Consider the following 22,320-nt stretch of genomic DNA (forward strand, 5'->3'; position numbering starts at 1 on the left):
AACTTGGCCTTTTCCCCAAACTAAAGCCATATATAAATGCGCCTTCCACAGTCTTTCTACATTTCACAGAGAATCTGTGAATAGTGGGAGTTTCTAGGCTATGAATTCCTGAGATTTGAATTTTTTTGTTTAATATTTTATCCAACTTTTCAAAAATAAATAAGTAAATAGTGTTTCACATGCATTTCTCTGGAGTGTGAAACCAGCCAGTGTGAGCTTCATGATGCAAAATGTGGACTACACCAAGATGAGCTGCGGTTATGAAGGTCTATACATTAGCTTCTGAGGGAGTGACTGAGGAAGACAGTCTCAGGGCCAGCAGGCTGACTGGAACCAATGGCTCAAGTCTTACCAACTGATTTCTGTTTGTTTGTTTGTTTGTTTTCGTTAACGCTCTTCATCTGCTTAATTTGCTGCATCTAAATTAACTCCAAACCAATAGAAATTTGCTTCTTAAAGCTTCTTATTCTCATACATGGACTAGACGGTGTAGAACTGGCTTCAACATTGGAACTATTGATATGACCCTCGTGGGACAGGTACTGACAACATGGATTAAGCCAATGAACAGTTTTTAACTTTTCTAATTGATGGCCAGGCCAAGAGTGGATTTGTGCCTCTCAAAAGTCTCTTGTTGTTCAAGATAAGAGGTATGGAGTTTTCAAAGGCAAAAGTCATCAAAGTTAAATGAGGTCAGAATAACCTTGAAATGTTCTTTCTTGCTAGTGTTTAGTAATTATTTTAGACATAGACTGGCAACTATTTTTCACTTATATATTTCCTACTTATTTTAGTTTACTTTAAGTATTTTGGTTAATAAATCTGGATCAATCAAGGCCATGGAAATCTCCAGTATGTTGCCAAGGTAGACATGGCAATTTCAGAGAGAAGAATTGTGTAAGAAACGTGGACCAAGAACTGTGTAAGAAACATGACATGTAGTCAGAACAGAATAGCATATTGTCATCATTTCAATATGAATTAAGGTGATTTGTAAAAGTTGTAAAAATCCATACTAAATTTTGAAGACTAAATGAAAAAATATCTCTGGTACTTTTGTATTAATTATATATTGACATAATAGCATGCTGGATATACTCGTTTAAATAAAGTATATTTTTAAAATTTGTTTTTCCTGTTTCTTCTATTTTTTTTTTTTTACTTTTGCCTTCAGAAAAGTTTAAATCACATGTATGCTTCATATCTATGGGCATTACTGGTTCACTTTTACTTTCATTATGGCATACTTTAAGTACACAAATTCAGTGGGAAAAAAACTTGAATTCTTTACTTGAATTACTTCTTTAGGTAAGTGATTTACCACAATGGAAACTTTGCATTGGTCTTGGCAACGTCTGTGTGCATATGGTAAAATGAAATTTCTCATAATAAAATGGAATTACAGAATCAACTTTACAAGGTTTGTGAAATTCAAATAAATTTACAAATGAATAGAACAAAACCTTTTATTTTATAAGCAATATATAATTGCAGATGCTCCTCAACACTAATATAATATAATATAATACTTAGCATAATCTGAAAACATTATGAGGACAAAAATTCATACAGCTGATGTAACAATATCAACACAGTCCATTGTCAAGTGTTGATTCTTTGCTCTCACGCTCTGGCAACTGACTTGAGCTACATCTCACAGGTGCTGTCTAGTGAATCAAGAGAGATACCCAGGAAAAGACCACAATTCAGAGTATGATTTCTAGCCAACACAGCACTTTCACACCATTGACAAAATATTTACAAGTCAAACATTGTAAATTGGAAATTCTTATAACTAACTACTCATCTCTCTTACTTATAGTGAATGGAGAATGATAATATAAAGTTAGAATATGATGAAATAATACATTTAAAATTCATTTATGCCAGGCGTGGTGGTACACGCCTTTAATCCCAGCACTTAGGAGGCAGAGGCAGGCGGATTTCTGAGTTTGAGGGCAGCCTGGTCTACAAAGTGAGTTCCAGGACAGCCAGGGCTAAACAGAGAAACCCTGTCTCACAAAACAAACAAAAGACAAAAAACAAAACAAAAAAATTCATTTATGTCACAAGATTAGGCAAATATTAGCAAATGTAAATAGCAATTTTCTAGTCCTGCTGGAATAGACATGAGCTCATTTTTCCCACCTCTTAACCCTGAACTTGAGTAGGCATGTCTGTTGATACATATTTCTTTTTCTCCCATTGTAAACTATGCCCCAAGTGAAGGTTTAGAAAAAAATGTCAACATAACTAATATTAATGCCAACTCCAGCCTCACATTATGTCTGTTCACTAAGTATTTAGCTTGGGTTCTCAACAAGTTGGACACCACATAGTTCTCATGTTAACTTAAGAGCACTTTACAATATACTTTGGAAATATTTAGACAGACTATAAGAATAAATTTTAGCCATAATATCCGGTAGAAGTATTGAGTAAAACCAGGCCATTGTTTTTTATTTAAAAGTTGGTTTGGTTTTTTAAAAAGTTGAAGATTGACTATGGAAATGAGTGGAAAAATAATTTAATTCTTAACTTTGCTGAATTTTTTAAAAATGGAAATATTGATTTATTTATGGAACTAATAGCTTCTTAGTGCTTATCTACCATAGGGTAGGTGCTACTCTAGACACCTAGAAAATGAAGACAATCATCATAAAGACCTTATTCTTGAGCTCTCCATGGCATCACACAATCCTAAAAGTGCCCATTATCTGGATAGATACATACACTTGAGGTTGAGCTTGGAATGAATCCCTTCAGGTTGATGTTTCATAAAATATTTTGAATATATCTTTGTAGTAAAATATTCAGTCTATCTATTCATCAAATGTCAATTTATGCATGTTCTTCTGCAGTACAGTAATAAGACTCTTCATGAAATCCCAGCAAGCACCTCTCACCTATGTGGTGCCAGGTGGCATGAAAACCAAACCATTTATAGAGTGGATTATAATCAAGCTACATACGAAAGTGCTGTCTCTGCAGGATTCCTCGTCTCTCAAGCAAGTGCCAAGAATTTATGATCTTAATTCCCATTAGAATTTACAGGAATTAACAGTGCATGAATGAGAACAAACATCCTTAAGTGGAAAGTAAAGTCTTGTGCTCCAAGACTTTTGTATGCATTTTATAGATATTTTTCATAAGAGTGGTTTAAAATATAATTTTTGAATTGTTTAAATTGCAAGCATGGAGTAGATTGGGGTATTTGATAGCTTGGTTTAACGGCAACTAAGCATTATAAAAGGTCAACAGACAAATGCTTCCTGAACTAAGTCGATAGGTGAACTCATTTAGTTCCTAAACTAACAATTAGCCAATATTTTAGGTGCAAAAGGAGTCAAAATGTTTAAAAGGACTTTATGTAATGCTAAGCAATGCATACATCCATACATGATGCAGTGCTTGCTTGAACTAATGAATGCCTAGTTGAGAGGGAATTTTATATGCTGGGGTTGTTTTTATTCATTGATCTATTACCTTCTATAAATAAAATGCCAGAGCCCGACGTTCTCTCAAAAGTACTTTGCTAGGAGCAACTTGATTCTTACAAAAAGTCATGTCTATATACCAGACAAAATGACCACAGTTTTGGATCTGTACTACACTAGAGAAAACTACTGCAATAAGTGAAACAGCCAGAATGTCCACATTCAGAATTCTCACAGGAGTACAAACTGTTTACCTGGATCTAGTCCTTTAGCTGCCCCAGAAAACTGTTCAGACATCTAACTATGAACTAGTTTGGAAACAGAGACAAGGAGAGCTCTGTTCTACTGTCTTAATTGACACTGAAGAATATGAAATCCATAATCAAACATATATATATATGTATACATGCATATATACATATACATGTATACATATATATGTATAAATGTTAGAGCTCTCTGCATAGCACCATTCCAAACTTCTATATTCTTTTATTCCCCTTTTATTGAAAACAGATTATTTTCTCAAGTAATATATCTTGTTTACAGTTGCCCCTCCCTCTACCCCTCCCTCCTCTCCCATATAGATTTATTCCCTCCCTGTCTCTCATTAAAATAGGGTTCTAAGAGATAACAATAAAACATAAAAGATAAACTGTAATAAACTAAAACCAAAACTCATCAAAGTTGGACAAGGTAAACCCATGGAAGGAAAGGATAGCAAGGGAAGGCACTAGAATGAGAGACACACTCATTCACACCCTCAAAAGTCTCATAAAAATACTAAACTGAAAGCTATAATATATGCAAATGGCCCACTCACCTCCCTCTATAAACCTAATACCAAGAGCGACCCCTCTTCAGCACAGACATCAAATGCCACACCCACTCCAGTAGTGACTCGAGTGACAGGCCCAAAAACTTGGATGCAGTCCCTAGGCGAAAAGTTCATGGAAACATAGTCTCTTGGAACTGTGGCATCCTGTATAAAGAATGCTCCAAATCTGTCCTTGCTTTAGTTGGTGAACCGATCTGTGTGCTTTCTTTCAATATTGTTTTATTATAAGTGCCCCTAAGGATTGATTTTGACATATAGCTAAATTAGATTAGCCTTCACCAGTGTTCCAATGTCCTAGGTAGTCCTTGAGCCCAACCCTGGGTTTGGAATTTAGTAAGAATGTTACCTATTCAGTAACATTCAGAATTACCTCTAGTATTATAAGAGACACAGTGAAAGAAATCAGGCATTACAATTTACTTGAATAGAGGTAGTAATCTCAGGGATAGTCTACATAATTATACTTAGAACAACAGCAGAATCATCACTCCCACACACAGGAATTTACAATGACCTAGGAAGAGGAAGTTTGTGGTCTAAGAAGGAACTAGAATAAATACTTAGAACAACAGCTGAGCCACTCCTATACACAGGAATTTACAATGGCCTAGGGGGAAGGTGGACTATGCAATAGACTAGAATTGGAACTATGGGCTTCATGCCCTTGCCCTGGCTTCTAAGATTAAGCTGACCTTAGGTGGGCCTGCTTTTGATCCCAGTTGTTAACATTGATTTTTATCCCAATTGGTTCCTGTTAGTTTTTTGTATGCATTCCTCTATTTTGTGTAAAAGTCGCTTATAAGTCTGATGCTCACTTTGAGAAATTACATTCAGATACAGCACTCTCTGTGTGTCCGTGTCTGTCACTTTTTCCGCTGACTTCCTGCCCACCCATACCAGGACCCTGATTTCTCTTGCGGATTGAGGCGGGCTGCCCGTCCATGGCAATCAAAGAGACAATGACTAACTGAGAGAGGCCCAGATTCTAGAGTTCATGGACATAACCCACTTTGTATTTCAAGTCTACACACAAGGCACATTTTCCACCATAATTTCATGTATGTAACAAAATTCCTTAAACCCGGTGAAAATGATTAACTACCCTTTAACTATACCAGAAAACAGCCATTGTAAATCATATACCCACTGCCAATACAGGACGTTGTACTTCTAGATCAGGTAAAGAAAAAAGGCAGCCCTACACAATATTATGCAGTGAATTAGTCACCAGGGCCTTTTCAAAGTGGCCTGCTGCCCTGTTTTCAGATGGGAACACTAACCTGTGTTCCCTTGTTACAAAGATTATAAACTCTATCCTTGGCTCTGGCCTTTGTTCAAACTAAGAGGACTTAAAGAGTAATTTGGCTGGCAGCTTTTTGATACTATATTTAATTAATAAAATGAATCAGCACTGTTTTATATAAGAGCTTTATGTTTGGCTCAAACTTATGCCTAGTAAAGAAAGGAGAATATTTTCCAAAAGGAAAACAAAACACAAGAAAATATTATCCTGCCATTTACCTAAGAGTTATACGATCTTTACAAAGTCTGTATCCAAGTAGATAAATAAGCAATTTCTGTTTTAACCTCTCTTCCTTCTTGTCCTATGGATAATTATGAGAAATTCAGAAACAAAACTAGAAGAGAAGTTATTATTTAAAGAAAGCCATTACAAAGATAAGTTAGCAAAGTTGGTCTGCACAGAGAAAAAGGGAATCCCGAACTGGGCAGAGCTCAGAAGCACTGGGGGTCTCAGTGGAATCTAAACTAGTTACGTTAAATTGATTGATTTATAGACAAACGAAAGTGTTCTGAACCAATGTTTTATTGGATATGGCTCAGAAATTTGCATGGCAGAGTGGGGCATTTACCTGTTTGAATGTGGTCTGAGCAGTTGGAAGCCTGCGATTGGCTGTAGCTCTGCTTCTGACATTGGTTGAGACTTGGCATCTTCTTATAATACTATAGGCATAGATTTCCTTGCATATTAAGTGAAGTTGCAATACAATGTAATTCAGAAACAGTAGCAGGTCACATTTTCTTAAATAGTGATGATCATTTAAATGTTTTATATTATTGAGCTTTTCAGTTCTGTAAGGATTTATTAGATTGGATTTTTTTAAATGTGTTTCTGTTCATTTCCTTGCTTTTCAAAAATTCACTGTCATTAAAAGATTAATGATAATATATAGAAAGTCAGAGAGTAACTCTACATTTTTTCTTGTATTTGAATACCAGTTTAGTGATAAAGTAACAGAATATCCAGTTTTGTCTTATAATCTACAGAAGAGACATTAGAAAATGTTATGAAAATCTCTGAGTACTAATAAACAAGAAATCATACAGGTGCTTATGTAATAATGTTAAAAAGCAAACTGAACTCTACATTCAGAGTGAACCCTTGGCTAAAATAGCTTTCTATGCAAAATAAATATCTCAATTTTGCTCAATTAAGAAAACATGGAGTCTCCTTGGAGCCTCTGGCACTGTCCCTTTTGTATCCTACAGGGGCCAACGAGCACCTGCTGTGAAGTAGGTCATAAGCATCCACACAAAAAGTATGCACCCCTCACTGGGCCAGGTTATCTGGGGACATCGGGAAAGAAAAATGCCAATATGTCTGAGTTTATATCTAGTGAAGCCTTGGCTAATTTTATAGGAATGGAGTTGTGTGCTCCAGAGACTTAGTCTCAATAAAGTCACTTTAGATTCACAATGAAGTAAATAAGAGCATAATTCCCCTTTAACAAATGTTAACAAAACTAAATAGAATCCATATTTATAATATTCATGGAGGATACTCACGCATTTTCAACCCAAGACAAAACTGTAAAGAGAACGTATAGCTCTGTAAAGAGAAAACATAAAGTTTAGAAAGTTAAGAGAAATGTAAAAGAAAGGCTAATCAGAAAATTCGAATGCAGGCCAAGGTGTTGAGTATGGCATTCTGAGATCTGAAAGTACTGCTCTTTACTTCCAGCATGTTTTAATTACGCCATTTGTCAAAAAACTAAACACCACAGAAGCTTCAGTAATCATAATCTGCTTACATTATCACAGCACTGGTACTCATAATAACATTCTTAATGAACTGCAAGATTGAAGTAACCTGTGAATAATCAAATGGAAAAGTCTTTCTACTTCTAGAGACCTTAAAACTACACTGCATTTTTATTCCTTAAGAATTTATAATCCATGTACAATATGTATGATTCTCCATTAACTTGACAATTAAATTAGCTTTGATCTCCTTAGTCATTTTACCAACATGTGGGTTCTCCTTCCAACCAATCCACCATTCCTCTAGACATGTGCCCTGTCCTGCAATTTTCTATCTATCTACCTATCTATCTATCTCCATTTGTTTTTCCTAGCTAATATTAACTGCCTCCAAAAAGTGAGACAGAAAAATACAAACCAATGAGACAACTTTGAATATAATAAATTGAGCAAGGATTTTCTTTAAGCTCTGAAATTGTACCAGGCATTAATAGGAAACTTGCATTTGCTCCCTTCATCACAAGACATTACTTAAATAATGTCCTATTTAAATGTTTTCTGGCCTTCTTGGAGAAGAAAGAATACTGTATTCATTTAAATAAGTGCCATTTTGATCAAATAATATCAACAGAATGCGGTTTAAACCTCTATAACTGAGACAATACTGTAATTGACAGTGCAATTGTCTTAGTCTAACCATACAAGCTTGTATCCTACCTTCCTTTTTTTTTAAATTAGGTATTTTCCTCATTTACATTTCCAATGCTATCCCAAAAGTCCCCAATACCCTCTCCCCCCACTCCCTTACCCACCCACTCCCACTTTTTGGCCCTGGCATTCCCCTGTACTGGGGCATATAAAGTTTGCAAGTCCAATGGGCCTCTCTTTCCAGTGATGGCCGACTAGGCCATCTTTTGATACATATGCAGCTAGAGTCAAGAGCTCCGGGGTACTGGTTAGTTCATAATGTTGTTCCACCTATAGGGTTGCAGATCCCTTTAGCTCCTTGGGTATTTTCTCTAGCTCCTCCATTGGGGGCCCTGTGATCCATCCAATAGCTGACGACTGTGGGCATCCACTTATGTGTTTGCTAGGCCCCGGCGTAGTCTCACTAGAGACAACTATATCAGGGTCCTGTCAGCACAATCTTGCTAGTGTATGCAATGGTGTCAGCGTTTGGAGGCTGATTATGGGATGGATCCCTGAATATGGCAGTCTCTCAATGGTCCATCCTTTTGTCTCAGCTCCAAACTTTGTCTCTGTAACTCCTTCCATGGGTGTTTTGTTTGTATACTACCTTCTTAATCCACACAAATTTATCTCTCAAAGGTTGCTAACCTTTCCACCAGACCCAAAGCTTATCTTCTCATTCACCATGAGTCTAAAGTTCTGAGTCACAGTTTGCATGGATGACAGTCACTCATACTCAAAAGCCTTTTACCCAAGCAACCAAGACATTAAAGATGCCCTTCTCTTTCTATACCTCCAACATATTTAAAGTCCCCACACCCTTTTAACTAAGGGAAATGGGAATAAGAGACTCCTTGACATCTTCCTAGCTGGCAATGCCACCCTTCAGTTTAGATTGCCCTACCATCATTCCTTGGTGCTTCCTGAATTAGGTCTTCTCTTTTGGCTGCATAAAAGGCAACTGCATTTGAAATTACGCCCCCCCCAGCATATCATATTTCATATATTTAAAAGAATGTTCACTCCTCCTCTTCTGCTTTTCCTTAGAGTAGCAGTGCTATTGCCTATAAACTAGTCCCATCGTCTGAGCATTCATTTTCTTCATGATCCACAGAGCATCAGCCTGACAAATGCTTAATAGATGAATTAAGTAAGAGGGCAAGTCTTAAGTTTTTTTAGAGAAGAGAAATTTCTACATAAAGGTCACAGAAAGTAAATTGCTACGTTTTCAAAAGCCTGTATCTTAAACCAAGAAGGAAGATGCTACCTCTAAAATTAAAAGTGAATTATAATAGCACTTTGGAGCCTGTTGTGTGGCAGAAAAGAAAGGAAAAAAATCTGACAAATGAACCTCTTAGTGATTTGGAAAGAAAATATGCCAGATTCTCAATCTTTGAAAAACGCCATTAAAATTCAGAAAAAAACTCATTCATTGTTTGAGATGTTCAAAGTTCTGGTTAGTCCACACACCTGAGGCACAATTTTAAAATCAGGTCATATTTGAGGTGTAGAGTTCACCTTTCTACCCTTTAAATATGTAAATACAACACCCTAGAAGCCTTTAACTACTTACATCACTGTGAAAAAGCTTGTTTATTTGTACCCACTGGATTTTAAAAAACATTACTAAAATATAAGTGTATACTTTCTTTATTAATTACTTATGCCAAATTAGCTCTTTCTTCTCAATAGTCTATCAGAAAATATTTCTATGCAAAAGGGCCCAGTGGAAAACTTCTATCAATAAAGCTTTCAGAAATCACTAGTACAGAACTCCAATTTTACATGTTTTTTAAAGCCTTAATGACTATAAAGCTATAAGCAGAAAAACTGATATTTTAAATGAACAACTAGATATGATTTTAGAATATTTTACTGCAGCTTATTGTTCTATGAATTCAAATGCTGATAGGTCTGCACATGACAAATCCACAGAATAAAATCATTTTGCCTGTAATGAAGCTGAGCATCATTGGACAAAAATCTGAAATAGGTTAACTCTAAAAGAAGGTAGTTTCTTTTTAAAATAAAATTATCTCTATTGATTATGAAGACCAAACTGATCAAATTACCTCAGTTATCCTAATCACAAATTAGTTGGATAACTTTAAAAAAATGGTAAGCCCAAAGATTAAGCTATAAAGTACTTTGTAGCATTTGCTCTGTACCTTTATCTTAACTCAAAAAAAAAATTTTTTTTTTCTAAGTTTGGTGATACAAGGAATCAAAAGAGAAATTAGCTGAGATCAGTAACCCTACAATGTGAGGACAAATCTTCAGTAATCGACACATTTTTTTGAGAACTTCTTGTTAATATGAAACTTTGTCCATCCACTAAATATATCTTTAAAACCCCTGTTGTTGAAAGATGCAAAATTTGGCTTTTTCTCCTGTAGCATTAATGAATTAAATTAAAAATTATCTCACTAGTTTTTGAGCCCCTTGCAAGACAAAAAAAAAATGGCATTTTCATCTAATAACTGGGGGGAGGGGGACCTGAAATAAGTGTAACTGTACTCAATTATAAAGGAAAAATTGCTCTAATATACCTGGAAATTGGTAAAAAAAAAAAAAGGCTTTTTCATATACATATCACTTTCTATTATCTTTAAGGAATCAATATATACTTCTTTTTTAAGATTTTTATTTTATTATTTTTATTTTGTGTATGTGAGTTGGGAAATGAATTTTTAGGACCTCTGCTCGCTCCTGTTAGCCTCGCTCAACTCTGCTTGCTGGGATTCGGACCTTCGGAAGAGCAGTCAGTGCTCTTACTCCCTGAGCCATCTCATCAGCCCCAATATATGCTTCTTAAAGTATAAGATTAGTTAGCCAGGCGTGGTGGTGCATGCCTTTAATCCCAGCATTCGGGAGGCAGAGGCAGGCAGATTTCTGAGTTCGAGGCCAGCCTGGTCTACAAAGTGAGTTCCAGGACAGCCAGGGCTACACAGAGAAACCCTGTCTTGGAAAAAAAAAGAAAAGAAAGAAAGAAAAATGTAAGATTAGTTAGCCCCATGCTTTTGCCAAAATGAATTATTCCTTGTGGTCTGGCAATCTATTTTCACCTTTACATTTACTTTTAAATGTTTTCTTAATCTGAAAAACCTAACAACTTGTCAATGGTGGATATTTAAGTAAACTTACTTGAATCGCTTTTTCTATATAGTTTTTTTTTATCTTAAAAGTTCAGCAAACAACCATTCTTTGCAAAATGCATTGAGAAGTAGAAAATCTAAGTAGAAAATTAATCTGTAGTTTCATAAAAAACAAATTTGAGATTTTACTTAAAAGTTGTACCCATCATATGGTTTTGAGTTCTTCTGAGTCATGTTTTACAAAAACCAGGGTGTCTCCCTTGGGTAGAAATATTTTCAAGTTACTTCCAGTATTGTTGTAGGATTGACTCTCCTAAGATGCCTAAGCAAATGCTTTATGGATAACCAAAAGAACAGACACACACACACACACACACACACACACACACACACCCCACAGCTAATCATTATTTTTTTAATTGGCTAAAAAAAAAATCTCCAATCAAATCAGGGCAATTCAACATTATTTCAGTATTACTAACGTTGGTCTTTGTGTAACGACTGTGACATCATGACAGGGAAGTATTCATTTTTAAGCTTTAAACATTTTACCTCTATGTATCCAATAGAAATACAATATGTAAATTAACCTATATTATCTGTATGCTGATTGGCTTGACTTCCCCTGAATGTCACAATCTCACCACCCAGCGATGAGGTATTTTACTGCTGTCTCGAGATCGAATTATTACTGTAGAGGGATATTTTTTTCTATTTCATTAACAGATTATTATAAAGCAATAAGCTTGCAGGAAGACAAGCAGACGTTTTACCTCGGGAATTAATGAAAGCTTGTCTGCTAGCTTTTAAGGGGTGAAGAGTGGGTAGTTGTTTAAAATTTTACCCCACCCTCGCAAAAACTCTTTGGAAATGGGAGAATCGAGACGTGGATGATTCTTGGGGCGTTCCTAATCACCAGGTGTCAGACTATGTGGTGTTTGTGGACTAGTGTAAGTTTCCGGTATTCATCATATTCCTGGTATTATTTTTTTTTATGTCTAATAACAAAGAAAGGGAAAAGGGAAACTCATACACTCCACCGCTTTGACATCAGCAACCTATTGGTCATCCCAGCTTGGAAGAGAAAGGAGTCTTGTTGCTTGGGGTGGGATGCGAGGAACAGCCATGTAAAATCTTTGTACTCCTGATACAAAAGTCACGTTCGAGAAGGTAGAATGAGTGTAGATCGGTTTTGCACTTGTCGCCTGAACTTAGCCTTTCCTTCCTTAAACGCAGATCTGCGTGCCTTCGAGAACAGATGACCACTGACAAAGACAAGGCTGCCCCAACCTGCTTCCCTTCTTCCCCCACTGGCAAGATTTTTGACTGTGCTTAATTTTTTCTTTCCTTTTTTTTTTTTTTTTTTTTTTTTTAATTTTCATTCTTTCTTTTTCTCTCCCCAGCTAGCGTGCCAAATCAAAGATCAGCAGGGGGAAACAATCATTTGAGAAGAATTCTACAAGGCGCATCCAATGCTTAGCAGGACCACCCTGACAGAAAAAGGAAGACGATGTTTGGGGAAGGCGAGGGTTCGGGGCAGCTGGGGCGGAGGCGGCCGTCCGCGGCACCGTGGCTTCGTGCGCTGCCCTAGGGGAAGAGGATGGGCCTGAGGTCCGGGAAGAGCCTTCCCGAGCCCCCCACTGCCAATGCATGCGGGGAGGGAAAAGTTCCGAAGCTGCCTCGAGGGAACAAAAGCCTGATTTGGGGCCGGCTGAACTGGACAGGACTTTGAAGCAAAGCCAGCCTGCTCCGGAGTCAGGCAGGGGTTCCTGCTGGCTCGGCGGAGGCCGGAGCAAGCCTCGCCGCCGCCCTCGCCACCGCGCCGCCGCCGCCGCGGCCCCTGCGTTACTGGGGGAGACGGTGCCGCTGCGACAGGGGAGGACGCGGCTGGAGCTGAAGGAGGCTCCAACGCGCAGGCGCCGCCGAGCCCTGCCTGGATGCTCAGTCAAGGCACTCAGGAAAAAAAAAATCAGCAATTTATAGAAAGAAGAAGCTATAGTCTGTCGGGATATCCAACACCAACAGGTAGGAGGATATACTCTCGGTTAAGTTTGGGGGAGGGGGTTGCACCGTTCTGATGAAACTGCAGGTTCATCAGGATACAGCCCTCCCTGAGGGTTTTTTTTTTTTTTTTGACAATAAACTGCATAATGGAAGTACATTCAGACAATGCATCTTCTAACGCTTATTGAGAACTCGGTTTCTGGAAACCTTTGCAAAACTGAGGAATGTGAGACTGCGAATCAGGAGAACCCTTCCCTTGCAGCACAGAAGCAATCTCTTCCCATCCTTGAGTATGTAATGCATCTCTCTCTCTCTCTCTCTCTCTCTCTCTCTCTCTCTCTCTCTCTCTCTCTCTCTCTCCTTCCCTTCCTCCCTCCCTCTTTCCCTCCCTCCCTTCTTCCCCCTCCCTTCCCCTCCCCCATCTCTGTTATAAATCCAGGGGTGGTGGATTTCAGGTTTCGTAATGTTGCATGATGCGATCGGTATTTACCCGGGGATGTACCGGTTGGGAAATTAACATCATCGGATGCAGTTCTGCCTGGGCTTCCATCAGCATATTCCAGGCAAGTGAGAAGTGGCAAAGGGAATAACAGAGGAAACTGATTTCCCTGGTGTGGCACCTAGGAGACAATGTGCATTTTGTTTGAAAATAAAGCCACTTGTGATTTGCAACAGAGATTATCAGTGTAAATGAGAAAGGCTTAATTGCCTCGGAGATACCGTTTCATGTTATATTCATTTGAATACAGGGAGCCAAGGTTTACAAATGGAAGTGCATTATCCCTCTGGGTGTGTTTCCCTGGACAGTATTTACATTTAACCTTTTTAATAATCATGTAGCTTTAAAAGGGACAGGATTTGCCCAAAAGGGGGTGGGTGGGGGTGGGGTAGGGAAAGAAAGACAAAAGATTAAATCACATTGAATCTCCGGACAGGTTTCTAGTCATTTTGAAGTCTGGTGTTAGAATTTTGCTTCAATATTAATCAACAAATACTTTTATGCAGCATGAACAGTGGCACTTGACTCAAAAGCTATACATTTGCAGAGGATCTCTGCATGCATATGAGCTGAGACGCTTCCTTTAAAATACTGATGGTATTAAAGGAGCTCAGATAACTGTGGGGAGCCTGCTATCTGCCTCCTCTCAGCAACCTTGCAGATTCCATTGCAAAGCTGGGGGCTGGCATATATTACAACTGTGGAACAATTTATTCCCTTCCCTCCTGAAGATGCCCACATCTGACTATATGGTGTCTAGAATAAGGACCTCGTTAAATTCACCTAGCTTAGAATACTAAAACAGTCAGTAAGTACTCTGACATCTCCAATTGCAGCTGAAGCAAACAGTACTGTTTAACATTGAAACTTTACTTGCTTCTTCATAAAGGAACAGCTTTGGGGCAGCACTGACATCATAACTTACCAACTGAAGAACTGATAGTTCTCTTTTTCTCTTCTTCTTTTTTTTCTTCTTCTTCTTCTTCAGATATTCTGATGGCAAATCAAACGGAAGGCAAGAGGAAGCATGGCCACAGATCGGATCTGATCTCTTTGTGGATTACATTTTCAGTAAAATGTATGGATCTATCTTTTCCTTGTTCTTATATCTAGATCATGAGACTTGACTGAGGCTGTTTCCTTATCCTCCATCCATCTATGGCGAACTATAGCCATGCAGCCGACAACATTTTGCAAAATCTCTCGCCTCTAACAGCCTTTCTGAAACTGACTTCCTTGGGTTTCATAATAGGAGTCAGCGTGGTGGGCAACCTTCTGATCTCCATTTTGCTAGTGAAAGATAAGACCTTGCATAGAGCTCCTTACTACTTCCTGCTGGATCTGTGCTGCTCAGACATCCTCAGATCTGCAATTTGTTTTCCATTTGTATTCAACTCTGTCAAAAATGGCTCCACCTGGACTTACGGGACTCTGACTTGCAAAGTGATTGCCTTCCTGGGGGTTTTGTCCTGTTTCCACACTGCCTTCATGCTCTTCTGCATCAGCGTCACCAGATACTTAGCCATCGCCCATCACCGCTTCTATACAAAGAGGCTGACCTTTTGGACGTGTTTGGCTGTGATCTGCATGGTGTGGACTCTGTCCGTGGCCATGGCATTCCCCCCAGTTTTAGATGTAGGCACCTACTCCTTCATTAGGGAGGAGGATCAGTGCACCTTCCAACACCGCTCCTTCAGGGCTAACGATTCCCTAGGATTTATGCTGCTCCTTGCTCTCATCCTCCTAGCCACACAGCTTGTCTACCTCAAGCTGATATTTTTTGTCCACGATCGAAGGAAAATGAAGCCAGTCCAGTTTGTAGCAGCAGTGAGTCAGAACTGGACCTTTCATGGCCCTGGAGCTAGCGGCCAGGCAGCTGCCAATTGGCTAGCAGGATTTGGAAGGGGTCCCACACCACCCACCTTGCTGGGCATCAGGCAAAATGCGAATACCACAGGCAGAAGGCGGCTATTGGTCTTGGATGAGTTCAAAATGGAGAAAAGAATCAGCAGAATGTTCTATATAATGACTTTCCTCTTCCTAACCTTGTGGGGTCCCTACCTGGTGGCCTGCTATTGGAGAGTTTTTGCACGAGGGCCTGTAGTACCAGGGGGATTTCTAACAGCCGCTGTCTGGATGAGTTTCGCCCAAGCAGGAATCAATCCCTTTGTCTGCATTTTCTCCAACAGGGAGCTGAGGCGCTGTTTCAGCACAACCCTTCTTTACTGCAGAAAATCCAGGTTACCAAGGGAACCTTACTGTGTTATATGAGGGAGCATCTGTAAATCTTTAGCCTTGTGAAACACTAACCCTCTCTGCTAAGCAATTGTGGCCTGTAGCCATGTCTGGAGAAGAAAATCAAGGATGGGATCAGCAGTGACAAGGATTTGGGCAACATTCTGCAGTCTTTGCAATAGTTCACCTATAATCCTATTTTAAATCTCGGAGTGATCCTGCTGACTGCTGGCGAAGGTTTGTAATTAAGAAAGGACAGAACCACTGCCCTAAGTTTCTTTCTGTGGGTGAACACTAGATAACGAGAGTAGCAGGTGCTAAGTATCAGTGCTAAATGCTGTGTATATCATTACATATGAAAAAAAAACTTAAAAAACAATTAGCATTGGACATTTTAATAAATTAAGTTGACATGAGGTAAATGTGTTGATAAAAGCTAATTTTAGAAGTTTGAAGACTTTAAAACATTTCATACTATTTTTGTTTTGCAAAGACTACACTACTGGGGGACTTAACAGTACTGTAATTCTTAAAAGATGTGCCATGAATTATTGGGGTACACCACTTTAAACACGCCTTGTAAGTTTGGGGGAGCATTCCAAAGCAGTATATTGGTTCCAATTAGAGTTTACCTTTTTTGTATTAATATATTGCTATTTCTAAATACCACTTTCCTTCCCTACCAGTGAAATTGCTAGCATTGAACTGTATTATGTGTTTTTTGTTGATTCAGTAAAAAAAAAAAAAAGAAAAAGAAAAAGTTTCCAGTTTGTTTCTATTTTACAAATGCTAGATATCTCTCTGGGAGGCAACATGAATGGAATCAACTGACCAGAGATGAGCAGTTCGAAAAATGCAGAATAAACACATGTTGCCTTAAAGGGTTATCTAGTATCCTTCATCTTCTTTAGCAGTGGGGCAGTAGTCAAGAGGCAATGAATCAGTAACCTGTCCTGGCTGCTCATCCGGAAGTGCATGGAAGAGATTGAATACTTTCCCCTCTTCCCTCACATGGTTTGGAAACTAAGGTGCACACCATTAGTATAATGAGATTTTCTTCTGAGGTGTGCTGCCCATTTTAGTGGGGTCTAAGAAGCAGACAGTTGGTATGTGTTTATATTGTATGTCAGCTGTCAGGGGAGCCCACAGCCTTAGTATGACATCTGGCATAATTTGTGAAGCATTTATTGTATGGAAGGCACAGTCTTCTTTATACTTTCTGCACATTCAGTGTATTGGTCCTTTAAATTATTTCAGTTTTAACTTGTGAAAGCTTATAATATGATTTCTGGTATTTTAGAAATACATTAGATTCTGTGAGTCTCATTCTTTAAGATACAGATGTGTGAACTTCAATATAAAGTTGCATTTGCCAAAATTTATCTGTGTAGCCTGTTAATTTTTGTGGAATAAATTTTACATATTTGGCATATAATTTTCTTTAATTTAGCATATAAGCACAAACTAGACAAACTTGCTTTATAATAATTCTTATTTTTGTAGCTACTATACTTTGAAACTGGAAATATATGAATGATAGCAAAAAGCTGACTTAATATCTAAAAGCATTATTAAGCTTTTCAAATTCATTCCTTTATTTATTATTATATGCCAGTAGTATTTACAAATGAATATATGTCTAATGGTTTGGTTCGGAATTTTAATATAATTATTGCATTTTAATGTACAGTAGAAATTTTGAGTTCTAAATCTATTGCCTTTAAGAAAGGCTCAGTGTTACAAAGCCACAGAAAGTTGCTATTAGTCTATTCAGTTTCCATAGTTTTGCTTGCTTCTGGAGGAATTTTGTTTGTTTGTTTTGCTTTTGTATAGGAAAAATAAGGTTAAGAACCTAGTAAAACAGGATTTCTCATTGATATAGTACTTATATAAACAGAATTTTAATATAAATAGAAAAAACAAATAACTGAAAATTTCAATGTCTATGCAACTATTAAGTTTTTGCTCAAGCCATTATTAGTGAGCAGTTTAACCTCATTTCTACACCAAAGCTGATTTGATCTGGGACAAAATTTAATACACAGCAGTGAGGTGGATCCAGCAATAAAGGCTCCTTGTTGGTACGAGAACCATTACCAAAAACACTGTTACCAAAGCATGGTCTGCTAACATATTTCCATCTCAAAATTTGCAGGAGAGACATATGACATTAATTATTTTCATGAAGAACTTTGCTTAAAGGTTCAAATATCAATCAGAAATTTCAGCAATGATCTTGAGGCCAGTGAACTTGGGTTTCACCAACCCATACTTCCATTATTTAGATAAGGGAACAGGTGTGGATCAAGGGGATTGGTGATAGGTCAATAGAGAAAGGCAAATGATTTTGCCTGACTCCACGTAGCTACTTGGACTACAACTCAGTTTGTATTAGTGACTGGTCCCAGGAGGGTATTAGTGAACATAGTTAACTCTAGTGACTGTCTCTCTTGAACAACTTGAAATTTTCAGATGAAGGCTGAATCGGTGGATCAGTCACAACTTCGGCTACCAATCAGGTTTTTAAGCCAGTAAATAATCGTAGTAATAAAAAAAGTAAAAGTGTTCCCCAGTGTCTTTATGACAAAAAATTTTGCTATTTTGGCAACCCTTTCGATAGTCAATAAAAACAGTTGGTAATTAATTCAACTTGAAAAGGTTACTAATCCTCAATCCATAAAAATACATTCTCACTGGGGATTCCAACTTCCCATGGAGAGAGACTCCTCATCAATAAATAATGGGCTCTTCTTGGACTAATTATACTACAGAGCTGAACAGTCTTCACATGGTTTTTCCATCAGAGTGGTAATGTTTTTCGGTGGATATGCCTGTGCTCTGCCATCTGCCACTTTGTACACAGTAGATTTTTATGTTCGTGGCTGTGGAATCCCATGCAGATATTAACTAAGGCAGATGGAGGTGAGTCGCTTGTCTGTTTTTCTACATAGGCTTGAATTAAATAACAAAATGGATTATAATTGAAAAACATTCATTGTAAATAGGAAAGTCAATTGACTATCTTCTTTACATACTAGCTAACTGAATTTCAACGTCATCATTCTCTATAGAATTAACTGATCTGTCATTGTTAACAATTGGAGATAGCCACATTTCTATGGATGCTTATCTGAATAGTGTCCTCATTTACCTAGTAAATCTGTGCTCAGCTCTGGGCTTCATGATCTCTCATTGCCCTTAGACACCTGGGAAAGGATCAACAGATATGGAGTAACAATGAGTGGTATGTGCTGAAATCATAAATACTCCTAGAGCAGCGTCAGAATTAATGAGCACAAATCAAGTGTTTGCACCTTCTCTCTAATGCCTTATCTCCTGGTTTGCCTTGGAATGTTTTATATGTCATACTTTGTCAACTCTGGGAAGACGTTTGCTACTCACTAAGGAATGTGTCAGGATCCTGTCACTCAAGCTTAGATGTATTGCTGACACTGTGTTTTGGGAACAGCTCCCATGTTGTTTACAGTTTGTATAAAGTCACAGAGGAACATAAACCTGAAGCCTCTCCCCACCCCACTGTGTCCGAATTGTTTACTCCCACAGGACATAATTCAATTCCTTCAAGAGACTTGGAGAGGAGTCTTTTCTGCAATAGTCAAGAGTTCTCTCAAATTACCAGGAAAATGTCTAAGTACAGTCAGATGACAAAACTTGTCCCGGTGCATCTTAGTGATTAGCATTGGGGGGCAGGTGGGCAGGGGTGGGGTGGGGGGAGAGGAGATCTTCCCTGGTACCAACCAGAGAGGGAAACAATACGTGAAATGAGTTGCATTTTTATTATTCAAATATCCTGCCCCTGTAAGATTTCGACTGTTCCTTATTGGCAAGGTGAAAGTACAATTGCTGAGTGTCCTATAGCTTGAAGTTGGTTTGGACTCCAGCAGTTATCTCCATTTCGAGCATAATGACATATATGTATACTTATGGAGACATGTACCTTTCCCATAAGTCATTTAACTACTGAACTGGGCTGCCTCTGTGATACTGCTGGGAAGTGGTACATTGAACCCAAACTCTTCACTTTGCTATAGTCACCATTAGACAAATTGGGGGTTTTATTCTATCTTATTCCATGTGTAGCATAAACTATAACTTGTTTATACACAAAATTTTACCTTGTATAAATTCCATACAAAAAAAAATTTTAAAAAAGAGCTAAAATAATAGCTCATGCTTTCAAACACCGGCTAACAACACTAAAATCAAAGTAAAGTCGGTGAGTCTGAGTTATTTATGATTTCCAAATCTTATGAGTTTGTTTTTCCATAAAAACCAATATATTTCTTTTATATTTGATAATAGACTTTTATGAATATTTTGAATGGAAATTACAAGTTCTATTATCTGTTCATTAATGAAAATGTTATTGTCCTTCTCAATTATGGCCATGCATTGATTCTGTCACTCCCCTAGACCTTCGAAACTTTTGTTTATCTCATATTAAAATGATAGAATTGCTCAAAGCTGAGGTGTGACTCCAAAGCCCTCACAGTACTTAAAAGTAAGGTGCCATTTGTAAATGGCCAGCTTAGTGTTGCCATAAATCAAAATAGTCAAGTAAATTAAGAATATTCTTTGAAAAAACAAAAAAGAGCAACATAGGGAGATAGAGAGGTTTGGAGTTAACCAGATTGATAAAACTTTTGCCTTGTGATGCAATATTCCGAAAACAAATAATAAAACCAAAAGCCTTTAACTTTAAAACAAGTTACATAAATAAGGCCTTGTTTTTAAACAAAGAAGGGAGCTTTTGCATCATCTCCTTTTGTCAATGGGATGTTGCCCATTAGCTGCTACTTTTTGACTTAAAAGGCTTTTAAAGCCAGCTTCCTCTCACCAAGCCAGGAAGCAGATGGAGCCCCAGATCCCCTAAGGCTCTGAGATGAAGGCCAGGAGAATGTTTCCTTAGCCCTGGCCATACAAACAGACCTCCAGGAAGCCACAGGTCTGGTGGAGGTTCACACCTGACTTTTACAGCCAGTTCCCACCTCCATTGGATGCCTCAGGACACATCTTCCTATTAGCATGGAAAACAATACATTCTTGACACAAATGGTAACACTGGTATTGTAATTCAGGACAAGGTTTATGAGGTTTTGATAACTAGTAAGGTACTGAGGCATTTAACAGTGTGTGGGTAGAGTGTATGGGTACTGTTGACCATAGGATGTGTAAGAAAGATATCTGATATGCCACAGGCAAAGGATAATCATACCCAAAATGTTAAAGTTGGATTGAGAACTGAGCTTGAAGTAGGCAAAGCTAATCAGTTGATTCTTTTTATAGACTTAGGGAGCGGGAAAAGAACAATTAAATAAATGAAGCAGAATTTGTTCTTTTGTCTTTCATCAAAAAACGTTGAATTTAATATTGTTTTTCCCATAAAAACTTCTTTTTCTAATTTCTTACCCCCTTTGCTAAGTATTTGTTTACTGAAACATAATTTTAATGTGATAATCACTCACCATGCCCCTATTTTAGATGGACTCTGTCAAGTGACTTTGCCTTTCTGATTTATCAATAGAAATGGGATTACGATAATTTATGAGTTCTGCAAGTGTTGAGAAGACTCAGCGAAAGATTGCCTTTGCCGCCCTGGCAGAGTCTAACATTTTAAATAAACTTTACTTTATGCTGCAAAGGAGCCTCATCATCTCACACTGAAGACATCCACAGAATCTGAGACAATGTGCTAAGTGTTGTGAGGGAGACAGGTGAGATAAGTGTTAAAGCAACACAGACAAGCAATTAACTCTGTGAAGGTGGGAGAAGGGAGGTGAGGGAGAAAGAGTGGCAACTGAACGAACGAGCTTTGCAGGGTAGTTTTCATTTCATTGGCTTGACAAAGTTAATAGAGCTGTTCAGATAGAGCAGCAACAGGATGGGCAAGTGAAAAAGACATGTGAAAAACCCCTGATGTGTTCAACAGAAAACTAATCAAACAATTTTATGTGATTTAGCAGAAGCTGAGGGATAGTAGCTAAACAGCAAAACACTTGAAGTTTGAAGTCCTTATACTGTCTCTTGCTAGTTAATTTGTTTTTGAGTTCCAATATGTTTATCTGCAAATTGGAGAGAAATAGTTTTTAAAAATTAGGCCTTAAAAATTATATGAAATAATTATTTTTACTTTACAATATGCCCAAGAATATCCTAAACATAGTTTCTGGTATTGACTCATTTGACTATCAAAAGTAGATATTATTAATATTATAATTTGTAATGTAGAGGCTGAGGCTGTAAGAGAGAGTTAAGTAACCTGCATAAGTTAGTAAAGGCAAGGGTAGCTGTCAAGTACCTTTATTCAGCCAAGCTAAACATTCGTTCATTCAATACCCAGGAACTGGATGTTCATAAATGGCTGCAGCTGGAGTTTCTACTGCTGCTGCTGTTTATGTTAAGAAAATCATTGTTGAAGGTTAGAAACTACAGGGGACAGAAGGAGCACAGCTGAGAAAGAGGGAGAGGGAGAGGGAGAGGGAGAGGGAGAGGGAGAGGGAG

The 22,320-nt window shown here is 37.9% G+C and overlaps 1 protein-coding gene across 3 annotated transcripts; it reads left to right on the forward strand.

The window, feature by feature from the left end:
- The first annotated feature begins 11,739 nt into the window (after window positions 1-11,739).
- On the forward strand, window positions 11,740-17,317 carry Gpr85 (G protein-coupled receptor 85). 3 transcript variants are annotated; one of them, XM_021165702.3, is made up of 3 exons: window positions 11,740-12,010; window positions 12,464-13,085; window positions 14,552-17,317. In XM_021165702.3, the coding sequence occupies exon 3, from the start codon at window positions 14,722-14,724 to the stop codon at window positions 15,832-15,834; it is 1,113 nt and encodes a 370-aa protein (XP_021021361.1). In that variant the 5' UTR covers window positions 11,740-12,010; window positions 12,464-13,085; window positions 14,552-14,721; the 3' UTR covers window positions 15,835-17,317. The 3 variants fall into 3 exon arrangements, with proteins under 3 accessions (XP_021021361.1, XP_029334059.1, XP_021021362.1); XM_029478199.2 differs by having other exon boundaries at window positions 12,468-13,085; XM_021165703.3 differs by lacking the exons at window positions 11,740-12,010; window positions 12,464-13,085 and adding an exon at window positions 13,252-13,354.
- Window positions 17,318-22,320: the final 5,003 nt, after the last annotated feature.

The sequence above is a fragment of the Mus caroli genome, unplaced genomic scaffold (assembly GCF_978045245.1).
Source record: "Mus caroli unplaced genomic scaffold, Mus_caroli_1 scaffold_7, whole genome shotgun sequence".
Classification (NCBI taxonomy): Eukaryota; Metazoa; Chordata; class Mammalia; order Rodentia; family Muridae; genus Mus; species Mus caroli.

Bases quoted from the DNA above. Each gene is read 5' to 3' on its own strand.
- Gpr85 (XM_021165702.3), top strand. From the start codon at position 14,722: ATGGCGAACTATAGCCATGCAGCCGACAACATTTTGCAAAATCTCTCG.